The sequence below is a fragment of the Leptonychotes weddellii genome, chromosome 10, assembly GCF_054177405.1.
Source record: "Leptonychotes weddellii isolate Sample4059 chromosome 10, ASM5417740v2, whole genome shotgun sequence".
NCBI lineage: Eukaryota > Metazoa > Chordata > Mammalia > Carnivora > Phocidae > Leptonychotes > Leptonychotes weddellii.
The window spans coordinates 27,131,832-27,154,862 of record NC_138378.1 but is presented as its reverse complement, the minus strand read 5'-3'; the positions used below and the strand labels follow the sequence as shown (position 1 = coordinate 27,154,862).

General features: G+C 54.1%; 1 protein-coding gene across 10 annotated transcripts in view; it reads right to left on the bottom strand.

Moving 5' to 3' along the window:
- Positions 1 to 23,031, bottom strand: part of SMOX (spermine oxidase) — a 56,989-nt gene that overhangs the window by 21,394 nt on the left and 12,564 nt on the right. For 5 of the 10 annotated variants that reach the window (XM_081833174.1, XM_081833176.1, XM_081833178.1 and 2 more), the window contains exons 2-6: positions 10,696 to 10,929; positions 6,806 to 7,053; positions 2,571 to 2,744; positions 1,661 to 2,420; positions 818 to 978 (exon numbers count right to left, since the gene is read on the bottom strand). In XM_081833174.1, coding sequence (XP_081689300.1) covers positions 818 to 978; positions 1,661 to 2,420; positions 2,571 to 2,744; positions 6,806 to 7,053; positions 10,696 to 10,903 — 1,551 coding nt within the window. In that variant the 5' untranslated portion in view covers positions 10,904 to 10,929. Of the gene's footprint in view, positions 1 to 817; positions 979 to 1,660; positions 2,421 to 2,570; positions 2,767 to 6,805; positions 7,054 to 10,695; positions 10,930 to 16,840; positions 16,863 to 23,031 lie in introns of those variants that run through there. The other 5 variants (XM_081833171.1, XM_081833173.1, XM_031038291.2 and 2 more) reach the window with 4 other exon arrangements.

Sequence of the window (23,031 nt, the reverse complement as noted above, 5' to 3'; positions counted from 1 at the left end):
TTTTAGGAGGGCGACTGTAGCAGCAGCAAGGGCCTCTTCCTCTCTCCCGCTGAGCACAGCCAGGCCACACACAACACACGCTGGAAATCTTCACCACTTACACCAAAGAATTGTTCTAAATATCATTCTGTTCGGGTTTGAACATTTATTGTATGTGTGCGCTTGCTGGGGGAAACTCAAAATCCACTTTGTAAGACCAGAAATATATACAGTTGTTTCTCTCAGATTTATTCTTTTTCTCTATGATTTATTATAGAGTTGATATAATTTGGGGGCGGGTCAGTATTCTCAATTTTATTTTCTGAAACATATTAGGCAAAAGAAGTAAATAAACCATGTTGGGGAAACCTACTTCTGTGGAATCAGTGCTGTCCAAGAGAACTTTCCACAGTGAGAGAAATGCTTTCTGGCTGCTACAGAAACCCACACAGCAACACTAGGCACACGTGCCTATCAGACTTGGGAAACGTGGCCAGTGCAACCAAGGAACTAGATATTTAACACATTAATTTCAATTTTAACTAATTCATTTCAATGAAATGTGGCTAATGGCTACCGTATCGGACAGCAGAGCATGGAATGGCTCAGCTTCTACCAGCTCAATAAAGCGTTTAACATGTCAATTTTGACCCTAATTTTTCTTCCAGATGTTAAGTGCACATGTCCTTGTTTTCTCCTTCATCACAGGAGCTACTCCATCCGTCTCCGCTTCGCACCCCTCGGTGAGCACCGCCCGCCCTCTGCCCGCCAACCAAGCCCGCACCCAAAACACCTAACCCCCGGCCCCCCGGCCCTCCTCAGTCTGCACCACGCTCACCGCCATCTTGGAGCTCTCGGTGTACGGCAGGGGCTTGGCCAGCTTCTCCACGTCTGCCCCACTAGAGCCCACCTGCGTGTACGAATAGGAGCCTCGGAAGTAGGGGTTGCTGCCCCAGGCCGAGCGCAGGATTCGCCGAGGTTTTGGAATGTTGGGGTTCCCTGTTGGGGAGTTGGAAGAGCCAAGGGGAAGGAAGATAAGAAATGGCTAGACACAGAAGACACCCCTGAGCAGGCTACTGCCAGTCCAAGGCCGGGGCTGCAAGAAGGCCAGGCCCCTGCGGGCAGGCATGGAAGACGCAGCAGGAAGGATGGATGCTGGGTGTTCCAGCTATTTACCCCCACAGCGCCTCCTTGTGGACACCCCCGGCAAAACAGCTCATCCCTCAGGGCCCTAATTTTCCCGTATGAAAAAATACTCCAGATCATCAAGTTTCCCCTTCCCACTTCAGGGGTTCTCGTGAGGCTCTTCTGGGGTAGCGGATGAAAAAAATGTTCAACTAAAAGCATCAGAGAGTGAAACGCTAATCCATCTCCTAACAGGACAGTATGAGTAGGAAATGGGCAATCTGAGGTTTGGGGGTGATACCTGAGTTTTTTTACCATCAGCCCTCAGAAGAAACAGCGCCCAAGGTTCTGAGTGTTTCAAGTTCCAGAGGGGGGCTGCGGGGAGGAGCCCGCAATCTGGGAGCCCGGGCGCCGTGCGGCGGCTCTCCCAGTGGGCGCGCCCCTCGGCCGGCAGGATCAGGGGCTGCGGAGAGCTACTGCTGGTGCAGGAGAGGCAGAGGGTGGGGCAGCGGGCGGGGGGGGGGCACAGGCGGAGGCCGGAGGCGCGGGGACACACCTGTGAACTGCCGCAGCATCTCTGTGCAAATCTCGGCCACCGCCTCGTCGTCGCACTTCTCCATGACGAGGGCCTCCTCCCCGCAGATCCAGCCGCTCAGCACGTGGCCGTAGCGCTCGGGCGGGTAGAGGACATCGAAGCCGCAGATCTTGCGGTACCAGAGCTCGGGCGGGTAGGTGAGGGTACGGCTCTCCGCCTCGTCCTCCCACACAAACTGTAGGCTGTTGCACTCGGGGCCCCAGAAGGGCTCCTCAAATTCCAGAAAGATCTTGTCGGTGGTGCCGATGCCCAGGCGGTGGATGGCAGCCACTTTCTCGGCGGGCAGGCCTGGCCGGAAGAAGCTGGTGTACTGCCTCTTGAGCACTCCCAGCGACACGGTCACGATCACGTGGTCCGCCGGGATCACCTCGCAGTCCTCACACTCCACCAGCACCGGCCACTGCTTGTCCTCATCCCGCCCATCCCCCCGGGGCTCCTCTCCCCCCTGGCCGCCCTCCCCGGCGTCATGGTTGTGGTCACCTTCGCCGCGGGGCTCAATCTCAGGGCCCCGGGGGCGGGCCGAGGCCTGGTCCCAGTGCACACAACGGACGGGTTTCCCCAGCTGGATGACATGGGTGGGGATGCCCTCGGCCAGTAGCTCCACAACCCGCATGAAGCCCGAAGGGATGATGTGGTGGGCCCCGGGGATCTCGGTCCACTCCCCGAAGGCGCTCAGGGACACCTCGTCCATGCTGTGCGAGCTACTCTCACAGCTCTCCACCTGTGGGAAGAGCCAGAGAGGAGCTAGGTGACCACCAGGGCCAGGCAGGGGTCGTAACAGGACCTCAAAGTAGTGCCATCCTGCTTGGACCCAGACTCCCCAGAATCGGTCTTCCTCCCACCAGCACCTGCTCTGAGTGGACAAGGATACCTTCAGGTACTGCTGGATCATGGCGAGCTTCAGGCGCTTGGTGGCCTCCGGGTCCTCAGGGTCATCCCTGATGCGGTTGCGCACCTCCTCCCGGGTGAACACCCCCACACTGTTCTGACTCTCAGCATTGACTGGTTTACCATGCCGGAAGAACTCCTGGGTCAAGTTATAGACCTGCCAGAGAGACCCCAGGAGACTGAAAACACACTCCCTCATCCCACCTCCATTTCAGACCAAAGAACCCCAACTCAAAAGTCCCCACCTTCCAAGTGTTCCCAGATACACTGAGCTCACGGCTCCTCTTGCTTGGTGAATCAACGTGGCACTGGGTGCCACACTCAGGCTGCACCAACAAGGCCAGTGTTCAGGCTGACAAGTTGCCCCGGGGCAGCCAGCCTCCTTGCTTCCAGATGGCCCTCTAAGACCCCCTGGGTCTGTGAGGGAGAGGGAGGGAGCCCTGGAGGCTCTCTTGCTGGGCCCTTGCTGAAAACAAAGCAAAATGTTTGGTGCCCAGTGGGAAAGGAACCGCCCCCACCAAGGGCGCTATGTGGCCAAGCAGACCAACCACGGGGGAACCCAGGTCTGCACACATTTCCTTCTTCCCAGAACCAAATGCGCAAACCCTTTCCCTGCAACTGCTGCCCAAGTGTATCTGCTTCACCCTCTCCCAGGAGGGAGAGTCTGGAACTGTGCCCTGGCCAGTGTTTGTGGGGGAGAGGGAACAGAAGGAGCCCTGAAATCTGACCTCCCAGGAGACCCGCCCTGGCCCTGCTCGGGTCCACACAAAGTGCCCCTTTTACTGTGGAACCCAGACTTGTTTAAGCAAGATAGCCATGTTAGGGCAGGACGTGTGGTGGGGAGGGAGGCCCCAGTATGCCGAGGAACAAACATACATTTCACAGGCATATTTTGACAAGAACTCCAACCCACACCTTATCAACAGAAAGCAACAAACAGTCCCTTGGAGCCCGGTCCTATTGCGTCCCCTGCCTGCCCAGCACATAACTCCCACCAAACACTGGGCTAGTCTCCCTGAGGAAAGGAAGCTAGTCCTGGGTCAGGCATGGCATCCCCGGAAGGCCAAGTCCGAGCCCCAACATTCACTCAACAAACAGTTACTGGGCTGTACCCAACACAGATTATAATCATGAGCAAGAAGGAAAGTCCCCTGCCCTCGCTCAGATTGGGGAGATATCATAACTGAGCTGTTTCTACATGATGCGCTGTGATCGGGAAGAACCCAGAGGTTGTGAGATCAAGCCAGATGACCTTGGCTAGTTGGCAGTGAGAGAGAGAGGAAAAGATGAGGGAGAGGTGAGAGAATGTAAGTGGCTCAGGCTTGCCGAAATGGGCAGCGAGGAAAGAGAAAGTTACAAGAGATGACTTTGAAAAGGCAGGCAGGGGCGGGGCATGAGGGACTAAGAGTCATGTCAAGGACTCTGGACACTAGCATCACTGAAGGGTTGTGAGCATGAGCACACGCCCACTCTCCCTCCCAGGACACTGGCACATGTGGGCTCCTTGGCCAAACATCTGTGGCTGGTGTCAATTAGTGGTTTGTTTCCCCTCCTAAAGTGAGTTTGAATTTGGTCAGCGCACATTCATGGGAATGATGTCTGCCCTGTAACCCAGCCCTGGTACAGGGCCCTGGGCTGCTCAGTAGAGGAAGGAAGGTGACGCTGCCCATCCCCCACCATCCCACTCAAGGGAAAAACCTCCCCATGAGCTAGAAATATGAATTAAACATGTCTCTGAAGTATACAATATAAAGAAGAAAATGAGTTAAATTGTTTGCTTTTCCGACGTCCAGTCACAAGATGCTGGGCATTTGGCCTTAACTGGAGTCCTCAGCAAATTCCTCACCCAGTACCACTGCCAAGGAGTCAGGCTTTCGGCTTGCCTCCTCCTCCCTGAGTTTTTTTCCTCTGGTGATAAGCAACATGGTAGCCAGTCCTTAGCTTATGTTGACTAAAGGCCGAAATGTGCAGCTGGGAGTGATAAATTTAGTCCATCTACATGATTCTTTGTGTCAACCCCCAACTGGGACAGCCTTCACTGAACATGGATTTGTCATAGGGCTATAGTCTCCTGCCCTGGATTAAATTACATCTTCCCAATGTGACCAAGGGAAATGGCACAGGCCTGTAACAGCCAATAATACTCACCCTGATTCTCATTAAGCACTTTATATCAGGATCTCATTTAATCCTCATGACGCTCTGAAGTAGGTTTAACTGCGTCCATTTTATAGATGAGGAAAGTAAGAGTCCTCAGAGAGCCTTAACAACTCGCTCAAGATCATACAGCTCATAAATGGTCGAACTAGTATTTGAATCAAAGTAGTCTTGCTCCAGGGAGCATGATACTAGTGCACGAACTCATTTATTTGTTAACAAATAGAATGGATTCAAATGAGCAGCCCTTCAAAGTCGTCACCTTTGGAGGAAGGCTGCATATTTCTTACGAAGCCACCCTCAGGCAGGGCTTCATAGGCTTAGAGCGTGCCTCTTAGAATGGCCTCCAGCTCTGGTTAAGAGCCACACAAGGAAACCTCTCTTTCCTCAGGGTTAACACCTCTTCCTTCTGACCCAAAGCATCACTGCTCCAACTGATAACCCACCTTACCCATCCTACTCTCCACAACTCACACTCTTAGCTTTCAAAACTCAAACCCACAAGCAGAAGCCGATGATGATCTACTTTTAAGCACATTTAAGAGTACAAGCAAGTCATAGACCCTGAAAGTCATTCTCAAGAAGCATCCATGCCTAAAGCACTCACGATAACCTGGAAATAAGGATGTGACTAATTCCCAGGAGACCAGAAAGGTCTACTTTGGAGAATACTAGTTCTTATCTGCTCGTTAACAATTCAGTCTCTTTGTACGTGAGTGAGAACACACAATACCATGGGATTGCACACAACATACCTTGTGGGTGCATAGGCAGAAGTCACGGTGTGCCTGCCCCCCATTGAGCAAGGACTATCCCCAAGAGTCATTTCTCCTTTCCCATGCCCAAGAGACAGAAAATGTGCAATAGGTGCTGGTTGGTCAACTTACTGACCTGGAGTGAAGGGTCATTATACTGCACATGACAAGCTATCAGAAGGCAAGACCTACGTGCTACCTTGCTTGTTAAGTGCAGTTCACAGGGCCACTGAAAGATACTAAAAACATGAACATTTTTTTTAAAAACCTGTATTAGATAAGGATGCGTGCCATTGCCACTTCTATCCAACACTGTACTGGAGACACCAGCCAGTGCAGTACGGCAAGAAAAGAAATAAGTTGTCCTAGACTGTGCTGTCCAGTACAGTAGCCACTAAACACCTGTGGAGATTTAAAAGTAATTAAATTAAATATTTAGTTCCTCAGTGTTACTAGCTACATTTCAAGAGCTCAAGAGCCACATGTAGCTAGTGATTACCCTACTGGATAACGCAGGTCTAAAACATCTCCATTATTGTAGAGAGTTCTACTGCACAATGCAGGTCTGAGGATTAGAAAGAAGGAAACAAAATTGCCATTTTTTTGTATAGTATGTACATAAAATTCCAAAATATTATTAGAATATAAATTAATATGTTAATGGCTGTAATATTAGCATTAAAATAATACTTTATCAAGGTAGCTAAAATCAATATATAATAATCAGTTATAGTCCTATACACTGGAAAAAATTAGAAGGTAAGTTTTAAAAAATTACCACTTGCAAGAGTACCCAAAAGCAATAACAACAACAATCACCACCCAAGCACCTACTAATAAATCTAATAAAAGATTTTTTTAAGATTTATTTATTTATTTGAGAGAAAGAGAGAGCAGGGGGAGGGGCAGAGGGAGAGGGAGAGAAATCTTCTAGCAGTCTCCCTGCTGAGTGCAGAGCTCAATGTGGCCGATTCCAGGACCCTGAGACCATGACCTGAGCCAAAATCAAGAGTCAGACACTCAACCAAATGAGCCACCCAGGTGCCCCCTAATAAAAGATATTTAGGGTCTTTCTGAAGAAATATCTAATCATCTGTATCAATTGTCTCTTACCTAGTACTTCCCCACTCATCATCTTCATTCTATCCTCAGATTGTCCTGATTTTCCAAATACAGGGCCCAGAAAGTATGCAAAAACATGACCAGAATCACAGAAGACCCCACAGGTCACCCAACTCTCCCCACACTGCCAGGGTGCTCCCTGCCTCCCACACCCATGTGCCCAGTTGCCCTGCTAACACCTCACCTCGTTGTATAAATCACTGAATTCCTCAACCACGTCCTTGGGGATCCTGCAGCCACGGTTGGTGAGGTAGCAGGCCACGCCATTCTTGGAGTAGAGGCTGATGCGGCCCACGCTGCGCTCCCCATCAGTTGTCTCTTCAAGGAGGCCATTGGCTTCTGCTAGATGATAGATGGGATTCCCATGGGAGCCATGGATCCAGGTGGCTCCCAACTCAAAGGTGGCGTGTCCTGATGGTGACAACAACAGCCCTTAGAGGGGCAGGGACTTCTTCAGAGAGGGCCAGAACACCACCTCACCCTTCTTCTTCCAAGAGGCTCCTTCCATCCCCACAACAGGGCAAGAAGGGAGTTAGGTCCCAGTCTGGCAACTAATCAAAGTCTTCAGTGAAAAGTTCCCAGTGGTAACCACATGTGGCACAAAATGGATTCCGCTATTCAGCTGAGATAACTGCCACCCCTGAATGACTTTGTGATCTGTTCCAGAGTCACTTCACCGGACTAGTCAGAAGGCTCTCCTTTTCCACCCTACCTTTGTCTAACATAACACCAGACACTGGACCCTCCTTCCTCATTGGTGACCCTCCCTCAGGAGACACTCTGTGGGCACCTGAGGGTACAGTGGTCCCAGCGAAGGGAGTGAGGTTATCTGAAACACCCAGTAAGGAAATCCAGGAGGAGGGCCTCTGGCTCAAGGTCATCATCTGACCTTACTCCAATTCCTCAACATCTCCAGTGGCCCCAGAGTCTAAATCCCTATCCCAGACAGAAAGTGGCCCCTCTCCCAACTTAGTCTGGGGCAGAGGAGAGACAGCAAACATTCCAGTCTGGAAGACTCCTCCCCAGGGTAGTCTAAAATAGACTTCCAGAGAAAACTAAGCTCTCTCATTCTAAGGCAGAAGAACATAAGGTGGCAGAACCCTGGGAGTCTGACTAGGGAAGGGGGCAACTCCTGGACCCAAGTTGAGACAGGGCTAGGGCTGGGGCTGGTTCTACCACCCCATCCACAACCAAGGCACCAGATGCTCTGAGGCATCTGTGCCTGGGCCTCAGTTTCCTCTTCTGATGCTACAGGGACTGTGGCACATTGTCTCCTTCCTTGTCTAGCTCCCAAGGAAGTTGAAACAATGAAAGAAGAGAGAGGAACATTTTTTTGTGTTTTGTTTTGTTTGGGAGGACTGATTCAAGATATCATGTGCAGTTAAATTTTTTGGCAAGATGATCACAATAATTCCTCCTATCCTTGTACACATGGCCCTTTGCAACGTGACCTTGCCAGTCCTCCCATCAATAGGTGGGGCCTATTTCCCCACCCCCTTGAATGAGGGCTGGCCTCTTGACTTGCTTTGATTAACAGAACGCAGTGAAAGTGATGCCTTTGGCTTCAGAGCCGAGGCCTCAACAGATCTCAGGGCTTCCACATTCACCCTCTTAGAATGTGACCACCGTGGACAGGCTTATCCTGCTGGAGATGTGTGGCCCAGCCAAAAAGCCACACAAATGAGTAAGGCTGTCTTAGACAAACCAGCCCTGGTCAAGCCACCAGATGACTGCAGCTGAGTGGGAGATCCCAGGCAAGACCAGCAAAAGAACCACCAAGCTGAGTCTGGCCCAAATTCCTGACCCACACAATTTGAGCAAATAAACCGTGCTGTTTTAAGCTGCTACATTTGGGGTGATTTGTTAGGCAGCAATAGCTATCTGATACGCCATAATAGACAACAGTATCACCCCTCACCCCACAAAATGGACATTCTTTTTTTGTGTGCCTTCCCTCTCCTGGGTTGTTTCTAATTAAACCACCAGTTACTAAAAATAGCCCTGTATATACTATGTACCAAACACAGAGCAAGAGAAAAAGCAATCAACCTCCTGCTGGCAGCCAGTGAGAAAGAATTTACTCCTATCTCTGGAGGAGGCAGGAATGTGTATGTCCCTTTGTCCAGGAAAAGTGGGCAGACGGGAAGGCACAAGAAGCTAAAAAAACCCAGTGCCATGCCTCCAGGTTTGGGGTTCCCCAAGGTGTCTTGCCTGGTTTGAGCTCCCAAGAGAAGGGAGCCAACACCTTGGGGAGGGGCCTGGGCCCTCCCCAGGGCATGCCAGGGAGCTCCAAATCCCACAGCCACTGGGTAGCGACATCCAAGCACGGGGCACCCTTCCTGGCTCGACACATGGCAAAAGCAGGTTTGAGGTGAGCAGCCTGGGGTCGGCCACAAGGTCAGCATCCCACCTCTATTCACCAGGCTCTGCAAGGAGATGGGGTGAGCAGGCCCCAGTCTAAAGATATCTCCTGCCCTCTCCTACCTGCCCCTCGGCTGCTGTGATCCTTGACACCCCTGCATCCAAGGGCACCAGCACCATCTCCTCATCTGCCCCACAGTGTCCCCAGAGCCTCTGGCCTTCAACACCTGCCCAACACCCCTGAGACTCACAGCCACCGTCTCACACTGAAGCAGGCCCAACTGCAGCCCGGGCATTCAGCCCTTCGAGTCTGCACACACAACACATGCAGATTTGCCCTTCCCTGGACGTGCTCTCCCCACTCCTGGCAGGGTCTGCCTCGATCTTCTTCACATCCATCGCTCCACGCATATCGCCCCCTCCTTCTTCTGCCCACCCAACTCCGCCCATCACCAAGCTCCCCCAGGTCAGGAAGGCTTCCGCCACCAATAGATGGATAGATGGTGCATCCCCTCAGCTTCCTGCAGCCCCAAGCTTCCGCCTCACTGCCTGTACCATGCACGGTGTGTCTCCGCGGTCAGCGACCACTGAGACTGGGCCATGTGTCCTCTCATCTGCTTCTGTGTCACACACTGAATGTCTTATCAAAACTCAAGAACCACAATTGGAGCTGCCCCTTCCCGAAGCCTCCCAGTCAGCCAATCAGATGTTGAGCAAAGAGTCCCAGGGCTTCCCCGCTGGCTGTCCCCAGGTTTACGAGTGCCTTGGATGGCACCTTCATCCTCACTGCCAGCACACTCCTATGTGTGCCAGCAGAAGACAGACGCAACTCATAGACGCCTTCCAGGAAACGCTCTAGAAGACTCCCAATGTGTCAAAGTTTCTGAAAGAGAAAAGGGCCCCATGTGTGTCCTCAGTCTCTGCCCGTTCTAAGCCTGACCACCTACGTCTCTGAGCCAGGTTCCACATCCATCAAATGTGGGCACATGATATCTGTATGGCCTTGCTGCCCCATGTGGCAACGGACCCAGATACAAAATCCTCTGGAGGGTCAATGTAGCATGTGCCTCAGGCCATCATGCGTGGTCCCTACCCACTCAGCCTCTCATTGGCCAGACCCCTGGCTGGGAAGCGCTGACCTCCAGCTGCATTTCAGGCAAGTTCCCCACCCGTTAGGATCCCTGGCAAAATCTGCCCACCCCTGGGGTAAGTCTCTTTCCTGGCTCCTTTCTCAAGAGTCTTCATTACTCTGCGACCTAGACCGATCCTCTTCCCAGACAATCCTAAGATCTGCCCATCACCCACAAATCCCATCCACCTCTACTGCCCTGAGCTCCTATTGCCCCAGGACTAGCTCTCAGTCATGATATACTAATTCACACTCAAGAGTTAATGACTAATACAAACTTACAGAATTCCTCTTCTTGTGAAGTAGAAACCGGTCCACCCACTGCCAAGAAGGTTTGGCTGGGTGTCCTCTCCTTCCTAAATACTGTGAACTCTAGGTCATGTTCCAAAACGAAGGCCAGAGCCCCATCCTGCCCACCTCAGAGGGTTGCTCAAAGGGCAAAGGAAGCTTCTGGCAAATGCCCAGGCAGCATGCATGATGGAACATTTATCGCAGGGAAAAACCAAAATAATGAGATTCCAGGCAGGGCCAGAGCACTGAAGGACAGAAGATGACCTTGGCCTAGGAGCCGGGGGGACACTCACCGAGTTTCACGCTCTGCACGCGGCCTCCGATGCAGCTGGAAGCCTCAAGCACAGTGACATCCGTGAAGCCCTGCTCCAGAAGTGCTTTGGCTGCAGCCAGGCCAGCCAAGCCGGCGCCGATCACCACCACACGAGGCTGTCCCCTTCTCCGTAGGCCACGACTGAGAGGGTCATCCGCACTGTCGCCACTGGATTCACAACTTTGCATACCGTCCGTACTGGCCTCCTAGGAACCTGCGAGAGGCAGGGGTGTCACGGCTTACCTGCTCTGCCTTCACTGCCCACATGCTCTAAGGGACACTCATGAGCTCTGTCCTCAAGGGGGAACCTCGAGCCCTCGGGCTCCTCCTGAGACCTGGACAAGAGGACCCAGGGAGAAGGACAGACAGAGGGAAGGAGAGAGGTGGGGAAGAGGCACCGTGGGCCCCCACAAGCAAGCAGGACTACTGGGAGCCTGCCCCGAGCCCCCGAAATCCATCAATCCCATCCCAAACCTGCTCGGCACTGCCTCTTCCCCGAGCCTGAGACAAGAGCCAGTCAGGAAGGGTTGAGCAAAAAAGCCAAAGTCAGGAGAAGCTGACACTGCTGACCCTGAGCCAGCCTGCCCCAGCACAGCTGTTGTGGTCCAGCTCACACCAACCCCGGCTGCTCACACAGACCTTAGGATGCTCACATGGACCCCAGGATGCTCACACGGACCCCAAGACACTCACACAGACCTCAGGACTCTTGCACACACAGCGCTGGAGCCTCTACTTTCCCTCCCTTGCGTGGTTCTTCCCTGGCACTCTTTCTCCTTTACCCCTTCTCTTCTCCTCTAGCTTTCTGCTCGTCTTTCACAGCCTGAGCGAAGTGGCAATTTGGTGGGCAGGACATAGTCCCGCCCTCCCCCCAGAAAGTGCCACGAGGCCGGTATCGGACAAGCCTCTGCTATTCCGGGTAGGTCTCTGGTTGTTTTCCCCAGCCACCCAGCCCCTCAGTCACCGCAAAGCAGCAAGGAGCCCAGGAAACGGTGGACTCTGAGGACCCATGGCACCAGAGGCCAGACGTCAAATTGACAGTTACACTTAGCCAGCTTGTTCAGAGACGCCAGGCTAGGGAGCTGATGGCTGGGCGGCCAAGGGGGGGTCCCTGAATTGCCCCAGTTCTAGGAGAAGCTACCCTTCTATTCCCAGAGTGACCACGAGGGTCTGAAGGTGTCTGTGGGCCATCCCAAGGGGCCACTCAGCTCTGATCCCATCCCTGTTCCCTCCCTGACCCATGCAACTCTGATTCCAATTGTCTTTACTGAGGTTTCAGTGGCAGAAACTCCAGACTCTAATAGTGTCCAGGACCTAACAACACAGGAGGAAGGGTGGGCGGAAGGTGGCTGCGGGCAGTGGAGTGGACAGGGGACATAAAAAACTGTCTCCCATACCTAATAAAGCTCAGCATAACCCTTCCAGTGATGAAGCAGTCGCACCCCCAAGAATAAACCCAAAAGAAGCAGGGCATGTTCCACCAAAGAGACATGCTAAAGAAAATCCATAGCAGCTTTATTTATAAAGGCCAACAAACAGAAGCAGCCCAAAGGTCCAGCCATGGGAGAATGGATAAATAAATTGTGCCATGTGTAGCATTTTCATACAAGGGAATATCCTTCAGCAATAAACAGAACGAAATCACTGATACCCTTGAACGTTACATTGAACAAAAGAAGTCAGAGACCAAAGAGTACACAGTGTATGCCTCCACTTACATGAAGCTCATGAAGTGGCAAAATGAACCTGTGACGAGAGAAGAGGGATTGGGAGGAAGGGAATGACTGAAAAGCGTCAGGACGCAACTCTCTGGGGTGGAAGGAATATGTAATGTATCTTGATCTGAATGGTGGCCACACATTGTATATATAAAGATCCACTGACTTGGACATGTAGGATTTGTGCCATTTGTTATGTGTGTGTACCTCAATAACTATTCAGATATCCATTCCTGGCCCGAAAGCGGGGGGTGGGGGGATGGGGGGTGGGGAGGTGAGAGAGAGAGGGGAAGAGAAGAGAAGCGAAGCGAAGCTACACACCGACTTCCTTCTCGCGTCTCCTGGTCCGACCACTAAAGCTTCCGTCCCACCTTGAACCGCGCCCTCCAACATCTCTTTATCATAGGATTAGCAAAGGGGCCTTTTTCTGAATACGCTGAGGCTGCGAAGCTGCTCCTCACGCCTCCCCCACCCGCTCCGCCTGCCGACGCCACACCTGGGCACCTGGGCTAAGACGGCCACGTCCCCAGACTCCCGCCCGCAAACTCCCTGCAAACCCCCCAGTCCCAGGCCGGCCGCCGCGGTTCCCTAGAGGGCCGGAAGGTGGCGCCCGCGGCCCCTCCGAAGCCGAGTCTCTGTTGGAGGCCGGGGCTCCCCGCCCCCTTCCAGAAGAGTCCGGTCTGGCTCTGCCTTTCCTTCCTCCCTCGGGGCTCCTTCGATCCCTGCCCGCTCCCTCCAACGAGGTGCTGTGCGCATCTGGGAGCACGGGGTCCAGCGGCCCGCGTCCTCCCCTCGCACCCTGCCCTGGCCCGGGTTCTCCTTCCGGTGGACTAAATTTAGAGGGGAGGGTGTGGCCGCCTGCACCCGGGGCCCGCGCGGGCGGCGGGAGGAAGGGTCCGCAGGGCGACGCGGGCTGGCGTCAGGTTGGTAAACACACACAGGGTGCTCAGAGCTGCCGCTGACGCTACCTGCCCCGCACCCCGCGATGCGACGTGGAGCTGCCGCACGCCCCGCCCGCGTGCCTCGGTCCCCAGGACTGGGGGGAGGGGGGGCTGCCTCAGTCCTGGTCTCCGGGCTCCATCCGCAATCTCCCCCTCCCGCCCCCGCCCAGGGCCACCCTCCAAAACCGCCTCGCTTATACAATAAAGGAGGGGATTGCTTCAGAGGTCTCACACCCGACTGGTGACGACCCCTTTTTGGAAAAGTTCCGGGGGGGGGGGGAGCCGGGTGTGACTGGGATGAAACGGCGGGGGGGTGGGGGGTGTCCCCACTCCCCTCTGAAGTCTCTTCACAGAACCCCCAATCTCCGTGGGCCACCGCGTCTGAAAACCCAGGGTCCAGTTAAGCTGGAAGCTGATAGAGGGAAAGAATACTTGGGGCGCAGCGCCTTCCCAGCCGGCGACATGAACTTCCTGGCTAGCCTCAGAAGGGGCCAGCTTGTCCTCACTACATTGTGATAGTCAGATAAGGCCCTATGTGGATGTCACAAGATTGACAATATTTGTAAGAGCCTCAAGTGTGAAAATCACCTGTAAAGTTCTGTAACTAAATTATAAGCAGAGTGCCTCTGGGTGAGGGTTCAGAAATGCATGGTGGGAAATGGCAGGTGGGCAGTTTGCCTTTAAGAGGAACACAGAAAGAACCCCGAGCTCCCAATGTATCAGAGACCTTAAATTCAAACAGACAGCACAGGGGTGGAAGTAGGTAAGCAAGGGCCATGTGGGTCACCTACATCTCTGATCTTCACAAGGAACCCCACAGTCCAGTTCCCTCCACAGGCCTTGTCCCAGATGGGACTCCCAAGGAGCCAGAGAAGCCCTACACACAGCCCACAGAAGGCAGAGAGATGAGGAGTCCACCCCATGGCCCCCCATATCAACCCAGGGAGCCAACACACCCTGGGGTCCAAACGGAAAGGGACAGAGAAAACCATAGGCAGGAAGACCTACTGTGTGCCAGGCCCTCAGCTAAGCCCTGAACTGGACCTTCCAGTGCTCTGGTATCTCCAACCAGGGTAGAGAAGAGCGGGTGAGAAGCAGCTTGTTTCCTGTTGGTTTGTGGCATCTTTTCCTTTCAGGTTTTTTTTTTAATTTTATGAGAAAATGGCTTATTGAGGAAGAAGACTCACTTACTGCTCCTCCATGCCTGCCTGTCCTTCTCTCGCCTTTGGGAAATAAATAAATAAATAAATAACATCCTCTCCTTGATCTGTATGCACAGGAGAAACAGAACACCCTGTACTTTTCGAGCAGATAAAGGAGAGAAGAAAAAAGTGCTGGTTCAGCCAGGCAGGGAGGAGGAGGAGGAGGGGTGGGGGAGGAGGGAGGTGCAGGGCAACAGCCACTTGTCTTCTTGCTCCTGCTTCCATGGCAAAATGAGGGTGGGAGCCTGGAGCTCCCATATCCCCAGGCAGGCCAAGCCTGGTAGCTTCGAGAAATAAGGCCCGGCCATGGCATAAGCATCCCACCCTCATTCAGAATGACCCACTGCCTGACCTCTGCTCTGGCCTGCAAGCCAGTGCCTCCCCCTGCTGCCCAAAGCCAACACTGCCCTGATTGAACCTGCCCAAGAAGCCAATCTGGAAAGCAGGCGGCAGCAGGGGAAGCAGAGAGGAACAGGGGTGCCTGGGTGGCTCAGTCGTTAAGCTTCTGCCTTCAGCTCAGGTCATGATCCCAGGGTCCTGGGATTGAGCCCCACATCGGGCTTCCTGCTCCACGGGAAGCCTGCTTCTCCCTCTGCCACTCCCCCTGCTTGTGTTCCCTCTCTCGCTGTGTCTCTCTGTCAAATAAACAAACACAATCTCAAAAAAAAAAAAAAAAGAAGAAGAAGAAGAAAAAGAGAGGAACGGAGGGAAGAAAGGCCCTGTCCCTGGGGCAGGGTCACCAAAGAAAGAAGGATGAAGACTAGCAGGCCAGGCCCACTGCACCTTCTCTCAACATGCTCACCAGTTTCATTGCATCCCCCTCAAACTGACCCTCCAAGAAGTGCCTCCTAATCGCCAAATACCAGAGACATGCTTTAGTGCTGGCCTCCTCCTGAGCCCCTCTTGGAAATGCCCAGAACGGAGCTGGAGACAGCTCATATCTCCGTGTGCTTCCCCACCGTGGTTAACACCGCTGGACCTCCGACCTGGCCCAAGGCTCCAAGCTGAATGCACCCTTAAGGGAAGACCGCCCTTATCCATCAGGTCAAGCCATGTCCAGCCCGCAGCCAGAATCACTGTGGCCTCCACTCTCCACTTCCCCGCGCACTCGCCTGCCTCCTCCCTCTGAACTGTACCCCTAGAGAATTGCTGGGCCTGCCCCAAGTGTCACCCAGGCCTCTCACTGACCAGGAACCTAACCCAGCAATTCACTGAGCACTAACCATGTACCAGGCATGGGGAAGGCCTCGGCATGTCAGCCCTTTAGCCTCGGGATCCGGCTGACCTTTCTGGCTTCGAGTGTCGCTCAGACGCCACCAAACATACACACATACCCCAACCTCACTGAAGTCTTGGGATCCCCAGCGCTGCCCACCCGAAGCCCTAGAGGAGACACCCCTCCCTCACACGCGTCAGAGAAGCAGGCTCTGGCCTCTGTTAACACGCACACCCTCATGCAGGGCTTGCTCCACTGATGTTTCCCGAAGCAGCTGACCCCCTGGAAATGTGCGTTCCTTGCACTAGCTGGGCTCCGCGATCACCCCCATACACCCACCCAGCCCCCGCCGCCATCACTCTTCTGTTCCCAAAGCAGGGACATCTCACCCCAGGAAATCCTATGCTACGGTTCAGTAATGAGGCTGCAGCCCCACAACCACCGAGTAGGGTGTGGTCCCAGGCTACACGGGGGACCCCTCCTCAGGCCGTGGGGGTGAACCGCAAGGACGGTCAGTGGCCCAGCTCGGCGCAAGGCGCCACTTCCTCCTCAGGACTGGAGTCCGCTTCAGCTCACCCGGCAATCGGCCGGTCACTTCCCGCCCCCCACAGTGGCCACTGCCACCAAGGGCCAGTTTCCCAGGTGCCCCACGCCCTTCCAAAGTCTCCCCTCACCAGAAACAAAAAGCCCTTACCATCCTCGGCTCCCCTCTAAACACAGGCTACTCCCAAATGTGTCTGCCTCACTGTCCTTTTCCCAAGGTCACCTCATTGTGAATGACCCATTTCCGAGAGAACAATATGGCCAAGGCAGTTAGCCCACCTGGCTCACCTCACCTCACCCTTAACGGTCCAGACTCCACCAGGTGAAGCACTCCAAAATGGGCCCACCACTTCCGATCAGTTGCCTTCTCCCTTCCTATAAGCCCCATGTTTGCTCCTGCAGGCCTCTGGGGGCCACCTGGACCCTCCCCTAAGCAACCTTGGGGACTTGGAGAGTATCTCTCTTTTGAACTGATACTCCTAGTGCTCAAGGGCTGCAGCCCTACCTCAGTTTCCCTGGAGGGACTCCTCTCTGCTTCAGGTTTCTAACAGAAGGGAGGAGGGGGAGGGAAGCTGGGGGGCTGGTCCAGGGGAATCTCTTTGGACTGCCTGGCAGGTCTGGGGAGGGATTTGGATTCTCCTGGGCCCCCCAGACAATGCAATTATTCTTCAAATGTAAAAAACGCCCAGAAATCCCAGACCAGCTGCTTTGCACAGTGACCCAGACAAAGGGGCTCTGTGTCTGCACATGAGGCCCCTCCCAGCCCTCAACCCCAGGGAGGGGCTGGGCCCAAACTCCTCCCAGACAGACCCTCCCCAGGCCTCCTCACCCAGGCCAGGCAGCCAGGAAGTGAAAGAGGGAGGGCCAGGCCTGGCCAGCCACAGGGGCATGAGGGTGGGCAGTGAGACAGTCTAAGCATGGGGACAGGGCAGGGGCAGCCTGGGAGCCCAGTCTTTCACTTACCAGGTGACCCTAGACTAGTGTCTTCCCTTCTCCGGGTCCCATCTGGCCAATATCTGAACTCACCCCAAGGATGAGCACCGGCACCCCACCTCCTGGACATACTGGTTTGAGCCCCATCTGATGCTTAACTGCCTCATTTAGTCTTCCAGCTTTCCCATTTGTAAAATGGGCATCAGTACCGCTATGTGGTAGGACAGCTGGGAGGATTCAATGAGACAGCACAGACAAAAGGCGTGGCCCCCTGCCAGGGCCATCTCTGAGACAGCAGAGAGGTAGGAAGACCCCTGAAGAGACCAGGACAGAGATGGGAGACCTGGGGGCCCCATCTCACTTCTAGAAGAACCCCAGTCAGCGTCTGAGCTCAGACCCGGGCCTCAGCCTTGGCCCCAACCCTAGTATCAGACGAGACCTTGACCCTGACATCAATCAGAGTACACCACAGCCTATGTTTCGCTGACCTCCAACTCTGAGTCAGCCTACATCCTACCCAGTTCTGGAGGGTCGGGCATCAGAGACAATGGTCACCAGCTAACCCCAAGCTCATAAAAGGGACAAGGCGTGGGAGCCTCATTCCACAGAGCGCACCCACCAGCAGTGTTCTCTGGCTCTCGAAGGCCAATGTGGGGAAAGGGCTCTGGAGGCCCCATCTTCCTTACTAGCACTTGGACTTCTCTCCCAACACAATGTCTTTGTTAGCCATCTTTCTTCCTCATGACCAGACGTGTAAAGTCCCTGAAAGCACAGCTTTAAAAGTCTTTGTAAGCCTTTTCAGGAGAAGCTGGGAGCCCACTCCGCATGGAGAGAGGCAGCCCTAGACAGGGTGTCCAGGGGGACAACACCAGTGGCATGGCCCACACAGGCAGTGGTGGGCAGGAGAGGGAGGCCTTCCTGGAGACATAAGCACTGTGGTCTGGCCTCTACTTCCCTTGAGGCTCTGCAAGGCACGACAGATCCAGGAGGATTGTTCCAGGACCCCAGCTTACAGCTGCCTACAGAGACAGACCGTGGAGATGACCCAGCCCGGGCTAGAAGCCTAGCTGGGGGTGGAGGAGGGGAAGCAAGCCTGGAAAAAGCCAGAGAAAGGGTAGAGTCCTTCTGATGGGCATAAAGCTCAGCTGGCAGTCTGAGAGAAACGGAGGTAGAGATGGGCCAGGGCAGAGCCCAGGACTACACTCCTGCTCCCACAGCCACACTCAAATGGCTTTGCCCCACACCCCGCCCTAGATATCCCACCCTGAGCAAAAGTGAGTGAGTGGTTCACACTCTGACCATAGATCAGATCAGGGGCTGGTCATGACTGCTTCTAAACGAGCAGCGATGAGCCTTTCCAAATCTGGGCCAGCCCACCAGCCCAGCTTCCATCTCCGACCCCCGCTCCCCATAGCCCGTGCCCTGGGGCCCCATCTCTGTGCCTGACTGTGTGCACACATCATCTCTGGCCAGGTAGGCAGCCACCTCTCTGCAAGCAGGGCCCACGGTCTTCCCCTCAGATCCCAGAGCTTCCAGATGCAAGCAAACACCGTGACCTCCCCCCACCCGGCCCCCGCCAGCCCAAAGAGAGGTCAGGGGGCTGAGATGATGACTTCCACTCCTGGAGGCTCCTAGAGAAGATGAAATTGCCCCAGACAGCAGCCTCTGCCCCAACCAGGGTGGCCTTGGGAGAGTCCATGAGCCCTGAAGCCTCAGTTTCCCCTTCTGTAAAATGGGAATAATAAAATGGCAATAATCCCTATTAGCCAGCCTCCAGTGTCCCCCAGCAAAGTCCTAAGGGCACAGATCTCACTGTGGCTCCCTTCAGCAGCCCTTAGGATAAGATCCCATGGCCTGGATTTCCTCCCTCTGAGCAGAGAACCTCATGCCCAAACTGTGAATCCCCCTCCAGGAAGTCACCAACCACCCAAGTGTAAGAGACCACAGAACTGATCACTGTCCTAGTGACCACACTGTTGTGGGACTGCCCTTGGTGATACAGACCAGATGAGGGCAGAGGAGAGCTCAAAGGAGATGGTGCTCACAGTGACTCACTCTTCTGGGAGGAAGCTCTCCTAAAAGGGTGAACTTGAGAGAAAATTAGCCTCAAGCCCAAGATACCAGCCCTGTTTTGAGGCACACAAGTCACTGTGGCCCTTGAGGAACCTCAGAGAGGAACCCTCCCTCCTCTACTCTCTCTCTCTCACACACACACACAATCACAAAAATATACTTCCTTATGGTTCACTTGATGATCTAGCTTGATAAATAGTCCCTCCTTTGAGGACAGGCTATAGCACCATGGTTTTCATACAGGCCCTCCCTGGGATCAGATCACTTGTTTTTTAATACCAGTGGTTTGAGTCTTTACCACTAATTAGATGAGTGACCTATAAGCCTCGGTACCTTCATCAGTAGAATGGGGATAAAGCGTGCCTGCCTCACGGAGCTGAGTGTGACAGTGCAAAATACCTAGCCCAGAGCCAGGCATGTAGCAGCCATAGTTCTTATGTTTGTTTTCCTACAGGCCCAAGTGCATGCTGGTCAGGGTCATGGGCCGGGGGGGAGGGGACGGGGAGGGTGGCCTGGGCCAGGAGACCAAATGTGGTGGAGATGGGGGAAGTTGAGCCAGTAGAGAAGTCACAGACCCTCCTGCAAGATGACTTCAGAGCAAGACCTCCAGAGAGGACCGCCCCACCCCACAGTGACACTGCCACAGTCTGATGACAGGAGAGGAACAGAGCATTAGGAGAGAAGGGCCACCCCACTTACGGGGGATGCTTGGACCCCCCAGGCAAGGCCTGTGAGGCTGAAAGCGCAACAAAAAGACAATCCATGTGGTCACCAGCCTCCAAGATGGCCCTCAATGACCCTCGTCTCCTACTACTTGTACCCTAACGTAGTCTCCTCCCACGCTGGCCTGTGTAACCAAGAGGATATCATAGAGGTGACAGAGCATGACTTCTGAAACTGGGTCAGAAAACACCCTGTGGCTTTGACCTTGCTCTCTTGGACTGCTTACCAGAGGAGAAGCCAGTCACCACCTTGTGAGGACACTCCAGAAATCCTATCAAGAGGCCCATGATGCAACAGACTGAGTCCTACCAACAGCCAAACCATCTTGCCAAGCTGTGAGTGAACCACCAGGAAGCAGATCCTCCAGCCCCAGGCAAGCCTTCCAGTGAGTGCAGCCCCAGCTGACATCTTGTCTCAACCTCCTGAGAGACCTCAAGCCAGGAACACCCACCTAGACTGCTCCCAAATGCCTGACCCACAGAAACTGTGAGGACAGTAAGTAGCTGCTTTAAGCTACTATGGTTTGGGGTCGTTTGTTATGCAGCAATAGGTAACTAACACAGTCAGCAATTCTGTCTCCCCAGAGACCCCCAAGGTAAAGACCCCCCTAGGCAGACTCCCCATTTGACTCAGGATACCAGCTCCCTTTCTTTCTGAAATGCAGGGCTGTGTTGGAGTGAAAGAGAGGCTGGCCCAGGCCCTACAACCTACAAGCCCAGGAGACAGGAACTCTTTTCCCAACCAGTGCATTAGGCTCACCTGGAGATTTTTACAAATGACCAGTACCCAGCCCCCATGCTGGGTCATTTATATCAGACTCTTTGGGATGGGACTGAGCATTGTAAGGGCCCTATATGATGCTACATATAGCCAAGGCTGAGAACTACCACTCTAGAGCAGGCTCCCAATGCAGACTCCAGGCCAGCCCGGAACATCCAGGGTCCGCCTGTGCAGGACGAGGAGGCAAAGAACAGCAAGGCCAAGCAGTGCCTAAGATCCACTCCCTCCCCCAGGTTGGGCTGAGGGTCTCCCTCTACCTCCCCTCCCCTGCTTCCCTGCAATGCCAGGCCGGACAAGTCCAACTCTGCCCATGAGGACTGCTCCCTTAGAGAGGACCCAGCGTGCAGGACGGCGTTGAGCTCGCAGTGGTCCTGCGGAAAACTTTATTTTCTCACCTATCAAATGGTGATTGCCATCATATCTGCTCTGCTCTCTCATGGGTCCTAGGCTCCCCCTCAGATGTCTTCAGAGAGATTTATATGTTTTGCCCCCCCCGAAACACGCGGCCCCGCCTGGCACTGCATTAGCCCCGGGGGAGGACACAGCAATGGATTAAAGAGAGAAGGTACGGGGCGCCTGGGTGGTTCAGTCGTTAAGCGTCTGCCTTCGGCTCAGGTCATGGTCCCAGGCTCCTGGAATCCGGCCCCGCATCATCGGGCTCCCTGCTCGGTGGGGAGCCTGCTTCTCCCTCTCCCACTCCCCCTGCTTGTGTTCCCTCTCTCGCTGGGTCTCTGTCAAATAAATCTTAAAAAAATAAATAAATAAAGAGAGAAGGTACGACAGGGATGTGATAACAGCCATGATGGGGACTGGGGGAGAAGATGGGACAGGCACCTAATGGGGGCAGGGAGAGGAGTCAGAGAAGATTTCCAGGAGAGTCCTGAGAAATGAGCTCTCGCGGGGGAAGGGCAAAGGCTCAGAGGCACTGTCTGCAAGATCAGCTCTCAACACCACCCTTCCCACCCCCTCCACGACTCATCCTCCAAGCTCCAGACCACGGAGCCACGTGGCCACACTCACCCGACCTTCCTCCGCAGCCGAGGCAGCCACCACCTGAGCCGCTCGGCAGGCGTGCAGGGCACCCCTCGGCTTCCCCAGGTGACACAGCCACACACATAAGCTTGTCCCCACAGGGGCACCCAGGAGAAGGGGCAGGATGGCCCTGGCTCCCCAGAGGGCACCAGGCTCCTTGGGCAGCACCCCAGCCCTCCAGAGAAAGGGGCAGGATGGTCACACAGTCCCTCGGCAAACAACACAGGCACTGCAGACTCAGCGTAGAGCAGGGTGAAGAGCAGTGAGAAGTCTGGGTGGGCACAGGACCTGGGGGGGCAGCACGTTCCAGGCCTAGGGTGTAGCCAGCGGGGAAGCCGCTGGAGGTAAGCGCCAGCAAGTTAGGAGAGAAAATGAGGCCTGAGGGGAGAGGGGAGAAAATGGGGGCAGGAGGAGGCAGAGGACGGATTTTCATTCATTCCTTCAAAAATGTTTTATACTCGGGGCGCCTGGGTGGCTCAGTCATTAAGCGTCTGCCTTTGGTTCAGCTCAGGTCATGATCCCAGGGTCCTGGGATCGGGCCCCGCATTGGGCTGCCTGCTCGGCGGGGAGCCTGCTTCTCCCTCTCCCACTCCCCCTGGTCCCTCTCTCGCTGTCTCTCTCTCTGCCAAATAAATAAATAAATAAAAATCTTTAAAAAAAAATGTTTTATCCAAACACCCATTAGGATGGCTACTGTCAATAATAAATAACAAGGGTGGGTGAGGATGTGGAGAAATTGGAACCCTTGTGCACTGTTGATAGAAATGTAAAATGGTAGGGCTGCCTTGGAAGACAGTGTGGCAGTTCCTTTAAAAATTAAACATAGGGGCGCCTGGGTGGCTCAGTCAGTTAAGTGGCTGACTCTTGGTTTTGGTCCTGAGACGGAGCCCGGCGTCAGGCTCCAAGCTCAGTGCCCAGAGTTTCCTTGGGATTCTCTCCCTCTCCTTCTGCCCCTCCCCCTCTCAAATAAATAAATAAATGAATGAATGTAAAATTTAAATATAAAGTTACCATATGATCCAGCAATTCCACTCCTGTGTATATATGTAAAAGAATTGAAAGCAGGGTCTTAAAGACATAGTTGGACACCCATGTCCATAGAAGCATTATCCCAAAATAGCCAAAAGTTGGAAGCCAGCTAAGTGTCCATCGACA